The 12486-nt window shown below is 52.8% G+C and overlaps 1 protein-coding gene across 1 annotated transcript; it reads left to right on the top strand.

Annotated features, from left to right (window-relative positions):
• The first annotated feature begins 3224 nt into the window (after nt 1-3224).
• Nucleotides 3225-5924, top strand: LOC117509325 (uncharacterized protein K02A2.6-like). Its single transcript, XM_034168987.1, is given in 2 exon segments — nt 3225-4537; nt 4540-5924. Coding segments are annotated over 2 exon segments (2673 nt in total). The 5' UTR covers nt 3225-3249.
• Nucleotides 5925-12486: the final 6562 nt, after the last annotated feature.

Genomic DNA, 12486 nt, shown 5'->3' with positions numbered 1-12486 from the left:
ACACCTCCTCCAGCTCCTCCGGGGGAACCCCGAGGCATTCTCAAGCCAGCTGAGAGACATGGTCCCTTCAGCGTGTCCTGGGTCTTCCCAGGGGCCTCCTCCCGATGGGACATGCCCACCCCCTCTACAACCTGGCTGCGCCTAGAAATTCCATCCATAAAAGTAATGAACAGAACCGGTGACAAAGGGCAGCCCTGGCGGAGGCCAATGTGCACTGGAAACAGGTTTGACTTACTACTGGCAATGCGACCCAAGCTCCTGCTGCGGTTGTACATGGAACGCATAGCCCTTAGCAAAGGACCCTGGACCCTGTACTCCCGGAGCACCCCCCCACAGGGTGCCTTGAGGGACACAGTCGAACACCTTCTCCAGATCCACAAAGCACGTGGACTGGTTGGGCGAACTTCCATGAACCCTCCAGCATCCGATGGAGGGTGTAGAGCTGGTCCAGTGTGCCGCGACCAGGATGAAAACCACACTGCTCCTCGTGAATCCGAGGTTTGACTATCGGTCGAATTCTCCTCTCCAGTACTCTGGAATAACCCTTACCGGGAAGGCTGAGGAGTGTGATCCCCTGTAGTTGGAACACACTCTGTGGCCCCTCTTCTTAAACAGAGGGACCACCACCCCGGTCTGCCAATCCAGAGGCACTGTCCCCAACCGCCATGCGATGTTGCAGAGGCGTGTCAACCAAGACAGTCCCACAACATCCAGAGAGTTAAGGTACTCAGGACGGATTTCATTCACCCCAGGAGCCTTGCCACCAAGGAGCTTTCTGACCACCTCAGTGACTTTGGCCTGGGTGATGGATGAGTCCGGCTCTGAGACCCCAGTCTGTGTTTCCTCTTCAGAAGATGTGACGATGGGATTGAGGAGATCCTCGAAGTATTCCTTCCCCCGCCCGGCAACATCCCCGCACTATAGACAGTGTTGGCGGAGAGCTGCTTCCACCTCCTGAGGCGTCAAACGGTTTGCCAGAATTTCTTCGAGGCCGACCGATAGTCCTCTTCCATGGCCTCCCTGAACTCCTCCCAGACCCAGGTTTTTGCATCTGTGACCACACAGGCTGCAGCATGCTTGGCCTGCCGGTACCTGTCAGCTGCCTCCGGGGTCCCACTTACCAACAAAGAAAAGTAGGACTCCTTCTTCAGCTTGACGGCATCCCTTACTTCCCGTGTCCACCACCGGGTTTGGGGATTGCCACTGTGACAGGCAGCAGAGACCTTGCGGCCACAGCTACAAGCAGCCGCATCGACAATGGAGGTGGAGAACATGGTCCACTCGGTCTCCATGTCTTCAACCTCCCCCAGGATCTGTGAGACGCTCTCCCAGAGGTGGGAGTTGAAGACCTCGCTGACAGAGGGTTTCGCCAGTCGTTCCCGGCAGACCCTCATGATACGTTTGGGCCTGCCAGGTCTGACCGGCTTCCTCCCCTCCCAGCGGATCCAACTCACCACGAGGTGGTGATCCGTCGACAGCTCAGCCCCTCTCTTCACCCGAGTGTCTGAGACATGTGGCTGAAGGTCAGATGATATGACTACAAAGTCGATCATTGACCTCTGGCTCAGGGTGTCCTGGTGCCACGTGCACTTATGGACACCCTTGTGCTCGAATATGGTGTTGGTGATGGACAAACTGTGGCTAGCACAGAAGTCCAACAACTGGACACCATTCAGGTTCAGATAGGGGAGGCCATGCTTCCTGATCACCCCCCTCGAGGTCTCACTGTTGCCGCCCACGTGGGTGTTGAAGTCCCCCAGGAGTTGCTAGGTTAATGGTTAATATTTGGAATAATTGTCCTGATAATATTAAATTACTTGGTACCTTCGTTGGCTTTAAAAGGCTTTACAAAAATAATATAATTACCCTTTATAGTTTGAATAATTAGGTTTACCATTCTTGTTGTTGTGCTTGGGTTTGTGCACAATTCTTTTGTATTGTTGTTATGAGTATATATATTTATATATGTGATGTATTGGTACTTCATCTCGTGTCACACCACACCACCAGGTGGCGCCCTCTTACCTACAATATGTATTCTGCCGGAAGTAGAATAAACCGGTGTGAAAGTACCCAGCTCAGAGTCCGGTCATGTTTGTGTGAGCTCCAATCTGTGGCAAGATATCATAAACTGGCAACGAGTAAGGTGACCCACTCATGTCATTTTCTGATGGAGGAGGCTCAGCATTAGCAGGGGAGGGAGGAGAATCCCAGGACAACCGGATCGAGGAACAAGCAGTTCAAAACGAACCCCCTCGAGAAGCACAGGCACAGGCACCGCCACCGCCAGTAAGAATGGCAACGCTTTTGGGACACATTGATGCCTATGACGAATCATCGGAGCAATGGTCGACTTATGTCGAGAGGTTTGAACATTTTATTGAAGCCAATGATGTCCCCGCTGCAAAGAAGGCGACAGTATTCTTAAGTGTCATTGGGGCAACTACATATGGCTTACTGCATAGCTTACTAGCTCCAGATAAACCTAGCAGTAAAACTTACAAAGATTTAGTGGACACCCTGGATGGTCATTTCTCCCCCAATCCCATAATAATTGCGGAGAGTTTCCAATTTCACAAATGCAATCAGGAAGAGGGAGAGACCATAGCACAATATGTGGCCATTTTGAAAAAGTTATCTGAGGATTGTGATTTTGGCGCACATTTGCAAGATGCCCTGCGCGATAGACTCGTTTGTGGGCTCCATAATGAGACTATTCAAAGGAAACTCCTGACGGAGGAAAAACTTGATTTTAAGAAAGCAGTCAAAATGGCATTGGCAATGGAAGCGGTAGCGAGGGAATCACTACATTTGAAAAGCTCATTGAAAGTGCATGCTGTGTCCGCGTCTTCGCCACAGGGTGGCGACAGATGTTTTCGATGTGGCAAGATTAATCATCATGAACGTGACTGCTATTTTAAGGAGCAGCAATGCCACAATTGCAATAAAAAGGGCCACATAGCCCGTGTGTGTGGAAGCAAAAGGAGTGAAACAAAGCAGGCAAAGTCAAAACAAGACAGTAAAATCAAACAAAAAAAAAAATACAAGGATGCAGACAAAGGCAAAATTCATAAAGTGGCAGCTGCAAATTCATCAGAGGAGAAGGAGTCTTCAGCAGGTTCAGACTCTGATTTCACTCTGCACATGGTGTCTGCAGTGAACACAGAACAAGTGAAGGCAGTTAAAATGGGACATGCAGCATCATCAATAATAATGATTAAGCCAAAAATTGAAGGGCAGTCAGTGGATATGGAGGTGGATACTGGGGCCGCTGTATCCTTGATCTCCAGTGAGCTATACAAAGACAAATTTGCACACTTACATTTACGCAAGACAGACGTCCTTCTGAAAACATACACAGGGGAGTTACTGCAGCCCGAGGGAATGCTGAAGGTGTGGGTTAAGTTGAACAAGCAGAGGGCTAGGTTGCCTTTATATGTGGTAAAAGGAGAGGCACCACCACTGTTCGGCCGTGAATGGCTAAGGAACATCAACATAGACTGGCGTGAAATCAAGACAGTGCGAACGGGACGTACGGCAAGTGGTAAAACTCTTGAGAGTGTCCTAAATCGCCACACTGAAGTGTTTAGCAAGGAATTGGGGACACTGAAAGGATTTGAAGCTTCACTGACGCTGAGGCCAGACCAGCAGCCAAAGTTCTGCCAAGCTCGGGTGGTACCGTATGCGCTGAGACCTAAAGTGGAAGCTGAAATAGAGTGCCTCCTCCAGCAAGGAGTTATCTCCCCGGTTCAGTTCAGCGACTGGGCAACCCCCATAGTGCCTGTCATGAAGAAGAACGGTAGTGTGAGGATATGTGGAGATTTTAAGGTGACTGTAAATCCATCCCTGTGTGCTGAACACTACTCAATACCTCGTATTGAGGATTTGTTTGCGTCCTTGTCTGGGGGACATCGTTTCAGCAAACTGGACCTTTCACAGGACTACCTTCAGGTACCGGTTAAGACAGATTCTAGGAAATATCTTACGATCACCACCCACAAGGGCATGTTCTGCTACAATCGTTTACCATTTGGAATTACTTTCGCGCCTTCCATATTCCAGAGAATTATAGACCAAGTGCTCCAAGGGCTACCAAATGTACATTGCTTTCTTGATGACATTCTCATCACAGGCCAACATGATGCGCACCATCTCAGAATTCTCAAAGCCGTATTGAGTCGTCTTGAAAAATCTGGGCTCCGAGTCCAAAAAGAGAAATGTGAGTTCTTCAGGAGCTCGCTAGAGTACTTGGGGCACATGATTGATTCTGTAGGGCTCCACAAGTCTGATGATAAGATCAAAGCCATCATGGAAGCCCCTGTGCCGACCGATACAACCCAGTTGCGCTCTTTCCTTGGGCTCATCAACTATTACGCACGCTTCGTCCCGAACATGTCGACCCTTTTACACCCATTGAATGCGTTGCTACATAAGGCAGTGAAGTGGGAATGGTCCGGGAGATGTGACGAAGCTTTCCAAAAAGCAAAGGAACAGTTATCCAGCAAAAGTGTACTGACGCATTACAATCCCAGACTGCCAGTTATGGGGTGGGGGCAGTCATCTCACCTCCACTGCCAAATGGGGAAGAACGACCCATAGCCTTTGCTTCGCGGACGCTTAGCAAGGCAGAGCAGAATTATGTTCAAATTGAGCGAGAGGCATTAGGAATAATATTTGGGGTCAGACGTTTTCATTCATACCTCTATGGCCGTCATTTTACCCTACTTACTGATCACCGGCCCTTGACAACAATCTTGAGCCCTAGCAAAGCAACAACGTCCATGGCTGCCGCAACCTGTTTCCAGCACTGGACACTCATATTGGCAGCGCACGATTATACAATAAGGTACAGATGCGCCGCTGACCATGGCAACGCAGACGGTCTCTCGCGTCTGCCTCTGCCAGTGCAACACCACGAAAAACAAGGGACAGTTGACACATGTCTGATAAAATACATTGAAAGCCTTCCAATCCACTGCAGTGAGGTGAAAAGAGAAACCATAGCAGACGCCACACTCTCACAGGTGATCGAGATGGCGTCAACCGGTCATTTTCCACCAGCCAAGGACGCAGACAGGAGTCTGGTCCCATATATCATACGGAAAGATGAACTCTCTGTACTTCAAGGCTGCTTAATGTGGGGAAATCGAGTTGTAGTCCCACCCAAACTACGTCAGCATGTCTTAGACGAACTCCACGCCGGATACCCGGGCGTGGTCAGGATGAAATCCCTGGCGAGAAGCTACGTGTAGTGGCCGGGTCTGGATGTGCAGGTGGAGGAGAGGTGCAAGACGTGTACCCCGTGCCAACGATGTCAAAAGAGCCCTGCCCTCACACCGCTGCACCCATGGCCCTGGCCAACAGGTCCATGGCAGCGAATTCATATCGACTTCGCCAGCCCCTTGGAGGGGCGCATGTTCTTCGTCATTGTGGACGCTCATTCCAAGTGGCCCAAAGTCATATTGACGGATTCAACCTCATCTGCAAAAACGATTGAAGTTTTAAGAGGCCTCTTCAGTCATTACGGAGTACCAGAGGTCCTAGTGAGTGATAATGGGCCTCAATTCACTTCTGAGGAGTTTGCCCACTTTTTAACATCCAATGGTATTACGCACAAACGCTCCGCTCCCTTCCATCCGGCAACGAACGGCCTGGCAGAGCGTTTCGTGCAGACATTTAAACATTCTCTGAAGTCGTCGAGGGGTACAGCTTCAGTCCAGCAGCGACTCGATGCTTTCCTGCTACACTACAGAAACACCCCCCACGCCACTACGAAAGAGTCACCTGCTACGTTGTTTCTGCGTCGCAGACTGCGCATCCGTCTCGACCTGCTGAAACCAAGCGTGTCAGCAGTGGGAGAACTTTTGAAGTGGGAGACCCGGTGCTTGTCCGGGACTATCAGAAGGGGGAGGAAAAGTGGATGATTGGTACGGTTACATCGCAAGCAGGGCCAAGGTCGTACCAGGTCGAAGTTGCATCAAATCAGCAGTGGAATCAACATGCAGACCAGATGGTGGCCTGTCACCCCAGCATCGTGCAGCCAGCTGCAGAGAAACAACCGACACCCACTGCAGTCATTCCAACGGCCATGACGGACACCGGTGATGTGTCAGAGACAGCGAGCCCTGTGACGGTAACAAGCTCACCACTTTCAGGTCAGTCAGACACACATACCAACCCCGCAACACCCCAGCCAACACTGAACCGATATCCAAGACGGATTTGCAAACCACGCAACAGACTGACCCTTTAAACAACTGGGTATGATCTCTGAATGTTTAGTTACAGAGTGTTGTCTCAAGAAGGGGGCACAATAATCCCCCGACACACTCAAGGTGCTGAGGCAGTCTACCCTCACCCTTAAGTTAGGATATAATGTTCAATAACTGTTCGATTAGTTACAGATTCAATGTTACTGTTTAAAATTTAGGTTACTGAGCCAATACTTCTTAAAATACATATTTGGGAATCCAGGGAACTGAATAAGAGGGGAGGAGTTGTGATGTATTGGTACTTCATCTCGTGTCACACCACACCACCAGGTGGCCCCCTCTTACCTACAATATGTATTGTGCCGGAAGTAGAATAAACCAGTGTGAAAGTACCCAGCTCAGAGTCCGGTCATGTTTGTGTGAGCTCCAATCTGTGGCAAGATATCATAATATACATATGCATGCTTTATTTTTTATGGTATAGGGGGAGGATATTTGCAAGCTTTACTTTGGCATTCACCCTAAGGGCCAGACGGATTCATTGTACTTTGTTCTTTTTATGAGTTCTGTTACTGTCTGTGTTGTTATTCTGTGCACCAAATAAATAAATTCATTCATTCATTCATTACTCCATATTTTCAGGGATTAGTCCATATTTTCAAGTTTCATTCAATTTTCTCAAATTTTCATTTGATATTCTTGAGTTTTACTCCATATTGTTAAGGTTTAGTCCATATTTTTACATTTTATTCAGTATTCTCAAACTTTCAATCTATATTTTCAAGGTGTATTTCAGCCCACTCACATTTTTTTTCCGTGCTCCCGTCAAGAAATGAATAAAATTTTTGTGACAGGGTTTTTTTTTTTAACTCACTACTACTAACCCTACTCCTTCCCCCAAGTCTAACAATAACCCCCCCGCTTCACTTTTGATTTCGGCAGCCACTATGGAATGAATTAGAATGAATTTGTGCTGCTGTGACAAAAATTAGGCGCTTTTCGTCACAATATCACGACCCAATAGATTAATGTATATTTTGTGCTGCTGAATCACGACTTGCCGTGAGACCAGGTTGTGTATTTCACATCTTTAAGTTTCATTCCATATTCTCAAACTTTGTGTTGTGAAAGTGTAGGAACACGGACCCACAACAGGGGGCGCAATGAACGGACAATGGAGAAGGTAAATAACAAGATTTACTTCTGTGAAACAAGCACAATTAATATAACAAACACAATTTGGGGTCGAATCCGCTGGTGTCGTGTGGGCAGGCTCGAAGGTAGGAGACGTCCGTCTCAGTCGAACCGGAACCACCCAGATCTCCTCTGCCACCGAACCCTGGAAATACTGGAACCGCCAAGTCCCGAATTCCCAGGTGGCCACTGCCTCCGCTCGTCGGATCCGGTACTGCTGGCAGGAGAGAGCAACAACACACAGGCGTGGATGACCGCACCCAGTAACGGAGAGGGGAGAAGCCGCCTCCACCTCTTGTCAAAGAACAGCAGGAAGGTGAGTACTTATCCAAACAATGAAGCTATCTGTAGTCACCAGTCCTGAAAAGGTTTAACAGGTTTAGCTGGTTATGCAATATATAAATGCAGAGAATACTACCTTAGTCTTAGGCAATATCTCGGCACTGAGGTGGAGACGCCGTCCTCCTGATATACCTCTGTGCTGAGTGGAACAGCTGTGTCTGGTGATGGGTGACAGCTGTCACCCAGGCTACTCCCATGATGCGGCAGCGCCCTCTGGTGCCTGGAGCCCGCACTCCAGGCAGGGCGCCCTCTGGTGGTGGTGGGCCAGCAGTACCTCCTCTTCAGCGGCCCACACAACAGGACCCCCCCCTCAACGGGCGCCTCCTGGCGCACGACCGGGCTTGTCCGGATGGCGACGGTAGAAGTCGGCCAGGAGGGCCGGGTCCAGGATGAAACCCTTCTTCACCCAGGAGCGCTCCTCGGGTCCGTACCCCTCCCAGTCCACCAGATACTGAAAACCCCGGCCCATCCAACGGACATCAAGGAGCCGGCGGACAGTCCAAGCCGGCGCTCCATCAATGATCCGGGCAGGAGGCGGCGCCGGACCCGGGGTGCAGAGGGGTGAGGTGTGAAGGGGCTTAATCTGGGAAACATGAAAAACTGGATGTATCCGCAGTGAGGCCGGAAGCTGGAGCCTCACTGCGGCGGGGTTGACGACCTTGAGGATCTTATACGGTCCGATGTACCGTTCCTGGAGTTTTGGTGAGTCGACCTGTAGAGGAATGTCCTTGGTGGACAACCAGACCTCCTGCCCAGGACGATACTTGGGGGCCGGGGCTCGCCGCCGGTCTGCATGTTTCTTCGCCCTCGTCCGGGCCTGCAACAAGGCAGAGCGGGCGGCACGCCACACCCGACGGCACTTCCGTAGGTGGGCCTGGACCGAGGGCACACCGACCTCTCCCTCAACCACCGGAAACAAGGGGGGCTGATACCCCAAGCACACCTCAAACGGGGAGAGGCCGGTGGCTGATGACACTTGGCTGTTGTGGGCGTACTCGATCCAGGCCAGGTGGGTACTCCAGGCCGTCGGGTGTGCGGCTGTCACACAGCGAAGTGTCTGCTCCAGTTCTTGATTCGCCCGCTCTGCCTGCCCGTTGGTCTGGGGGTGGTACCCAGACGAGAGGCTGACCGTGGCCCCCAGTTCCCGGCAGAAGCTCCTCCAGACGTGTGAGGTGAACTGGGGACCGCGATCGGAGACGATGTCTGATGGTATGCCATGCAGACGGACAACGTGGTGGACCAGGAGGTCCGCTGTCTCCTGGGCCGTAGGGAGCTTCGGGAGGGCCACGAAGTGGGCCGCCTTGGAGAAACGGTCCACTATCGTGAAGATGACGGTGTTTCCCTGGGACGGCGGGAGACCCGTGACGAAGTCCAGGCCGATGTGGGACCAAGGGCGATGAGGCACGGGCAGTGGCTGTAGCTGCCCTGAGGTCTTCCTGTGGTCGGCCTTGCCCCTGGCGCAGGTGGTACAGGCCTGGACGTAGTCCCGGACATCGGCCTCCAGGGATGCCCACCAGAAGCGTTGCCGGACGACTGCCACGGTCCTTCACACCCCTGGGTGACAGGAGAGCTTAGAACCGTGACAGAAGTCCAGGACTGCAGCCCTAGCCTCTGGTGGGACGTATAGTCTGTTTTTTGGTCCGTTTCCGGGGTCCGGGACACGGGTCAGGGCCTCCCGGATGGTCTTCTCCACGTCCCAGGTGAGGGCGGCCACGATAGCGGACTCCGGGATGATGGGATCCGGGGGATCCGACGGTTCCATTTTGACCTCATCTTCGTGCACCCGGGACAATGCATCCGATCTCTGATTCTTGGTCCCGGGACGGTAGGTAATCCGGAAGTCAAAACGGCCAAAGAACAGTGACCAGCGGGCTTGCCTGGGGTTCAGCCGCTTGGCGGTCCTGATATACTCCAGGTTCCGATGGTCAGTGAAAACCGTGAATGGCACGGCTGTTCCCTCCAACAGATGTCTCCACTCTTCGAGGGCCTCTTTCACAGCAAGGAGTTCCCGATTGCCGACGTCATAGTTCCGTTCAGCGGGGGTCAACCTGCGAGAAAAATAGGCACACGGGTGAAGGACCTTATCGGTCTTCCCGCTCTGGGAGAGCACCGCTCCTATCCCTGAGTCCGAGGCATCCACTTCAACCACTAACTGGCGGCTAGGATCGGGCTGCACCAGAACTGGTGCAGATGAGAAGCGCCGTTTCAACTCCTTGAACGCGGCCTCGCACCGATCCGACCAGGTGAAGGGAACTTTTGGAGAGGTCAGGGCTGTCAGGGGGCTAACTACCTGACTATAGCCCTTGATGAACCTCCTGTAGAAATTAGCAAAACCGAGGAACTGTTGCAGCTTCCTACGGCTTGTAGGTTGGGGCCAATCTCTCACCGCCGCAACCTTGGCCGGATCCGGGGCGACGGAGTTAGAGGCGATTATAAACCCCAGGAAGGACAAAGAAGTGCGGTGGAACTCACACTTCTCGCCCTTCACAAACAGGCGGTTCTCCAACAACCGCTGCAGAACCTGACGGACATGCCGGACATGAGTCTCAGGATCCGGGGAAAAGATGAGTATATCGTCCAGATACACGAAGACGAACCGGTGCAGGAAGTCCCGCAGGACATCGTTTACCAACGCTTGGAAGGTCGCGGGAGCGTTAGTGAGACCGAACGGCATGACCAGGTACTCAAAATGGCCCAACGGGGTGTTAAATGCCGTCTTCCATTCGTCTCCCTTCCGGATCCGAACCAAATGATACGCATTCCTAAGATCAAGTTTGGTGAAGATATTGGCTCCATGCAAGGGGGTGAACACCGAATCCAACAGGGGCAACGGGTATCGATTGCGAACCGTGATTTCGTTCAACCCCCTATAGTCAATGCATGGACGAAGCCCGCCATCCTTTTTACCCACAAAAAAGAAACCAGCACCCATCGGAGAGGTGGAATTCCGGATCAACCCGGCAGCTAATGAGTCCCGGATGTAGGTCTCCATTGATTCACGCTCCGGCCGTGAGAGGTTGTACAGCCTACTGGACGGAAACTCACTGCCTGGAACCAAATCAATGGCACAATCGTACGGGCGGTGGGGAGGAAGCGTGAGAGCCAGATCCTTGCTGAACACGTCAGCGAGGTCATGGTACTCCGCTGGCACCGCCTTCAGATTGGGCGGGACTCGGACCTCCTTCTTAGCTTGGGAGCCGGGAGGAACCGAGGAACCTAGACACTCCCGATGGCAGGTTTCGCTCCACTGAACCACTACCCCGGACGGCCAATCGATCCGGGGATTGTGCTTTAGCATCCATGGAAACCCCAAAACCACACGGGAGGTGGCCTGAGTCACGAAGAACTCGATCACCTCCCGGTGGTTACCTGACACCACCAGAGTTACTGGAGGTGTCTTATGTGTGATTGGTGGGAGTAGGGAGCCATCTAGCGCCCGAACCTGCACAGGCGAGGTAAGAGCCACCAGAGGGAGCCCTATCTCCCTGGCCCATCTACTGTCAAGCAGATTCCCCTCAGAGCCCGTGTCCACCAGTGCTGGGGCCTTCAGGGTTGAATCCTCATAAAGGATCGTGACTGGGAGTCGTGTAGCAATGTGGGTGTGTCCCACGTGAATGTTTTGGCCCACCCCTGGCCCAGTCTCTAGGGGTGGGCGTTGGAGTTTAACCGCTCGGGGCAGTCGTTTGCGAGATGCTCACTCGAGCCACAAACATAACAAGCTCCGTGGGCCCGCCTCCTTTGTGCTCCAGGTGCCCTAAATGTTGCCCTGCTCGTGTCCATAGCTTCGTCAGCAGGGGGAGCCATAGGCGCACGGAGCGCAGAGACAGAGGAGCGTGGGGAGGGCGGAGCTCGATCGGACCCGGAAGGGAGAGGGACGACGCGTGCCTGGCCACGCCCTTCGCCTCGTTCCCGACGGCGTTTTTCTAACCGGTTGTCGAGTCGTATGACTAGATCGATGAGCCCATCTAAATCCCGCGGTTCGTCCTTAGCCACCAGGTGCTCTTTTAGGACCAGAGACAGTCCGTTTACAAAGGCAGCGCGGAGGGCAGTGCTATTCCAGCCGGATCTCGCCGCCGCGATGCGGAAGGCGACTGCATAGGCAGCTGCGCTCCGACGCCCCTGTCGTATGGACAGTAGTGCGGTTGAAGCGGACTCTCCTCTGTTGGGATGATCGAACACCGTTCTGAGCTCCCGTACAAACCCATCGTATGTATGAAGGAGCCGTGAGTTCTGCTCCCAGAGCGCTGTAGCCCAAGCGCGTGCCTCCCCGCGAAGCAGATTTATCACATAAGCTACTTTGCTAGCATCAGTCGCGTACATCACGGGACGCTGAGCGAAGACGAGCGAACACTGCATAAGAAAGTCCACGCACGTCTCCACACAGCCTCCGTACGGTTCTGGAGGGCTTATGTATGCTTCAGGGGACGGAGGGAGGGACCGTTGAACGACCAGTGGAACGTCACTTTCGCGCGCAGGGTCCTCGGGAGGGAGAGCCGCAGCGGCGCCCGAAGGGCGTGCCTCCACTTGTGCGGCGAGAGCCTCCACCCTGCGGTTTAGGAGAACGTGCTGCTCGGTCATTAAATCGATCCGAGAGGTGAAAGCGGTGAGGATCCGCTGCAACTCACCGATTACCCCTCCCGAAGCCTCCGCCGCGCCTTGGTCTTCCATTGGCCGTTCAACAGCCGGTTGACGCCCCTCGGGATCCATGACGCTGGCCGAGATATCCTGTTGTGAAAGT

The sequence above is a fragment of the Thalassophryne amazonica genome, chromosome 4 (assembly GCF_902500255.1).
Source record: "Thalassophryne amazonica chromosome 4, fThaAma1.1, whole genome shotgun sequence".
Classification (NCBI taxonomy): domain Eukaryota; kingdom Metazoa; phylum Chordata; class Actinopteri; order Batrachoidiformes; family Batrachoididae; genus Thalassophryne; species Thalassophryne amazonica.
The sequence above is the reverse complement of the archived record's forward strand: the minus strand, read 5'-3'. Positions and strand labels throughout refer to the sequence as shown.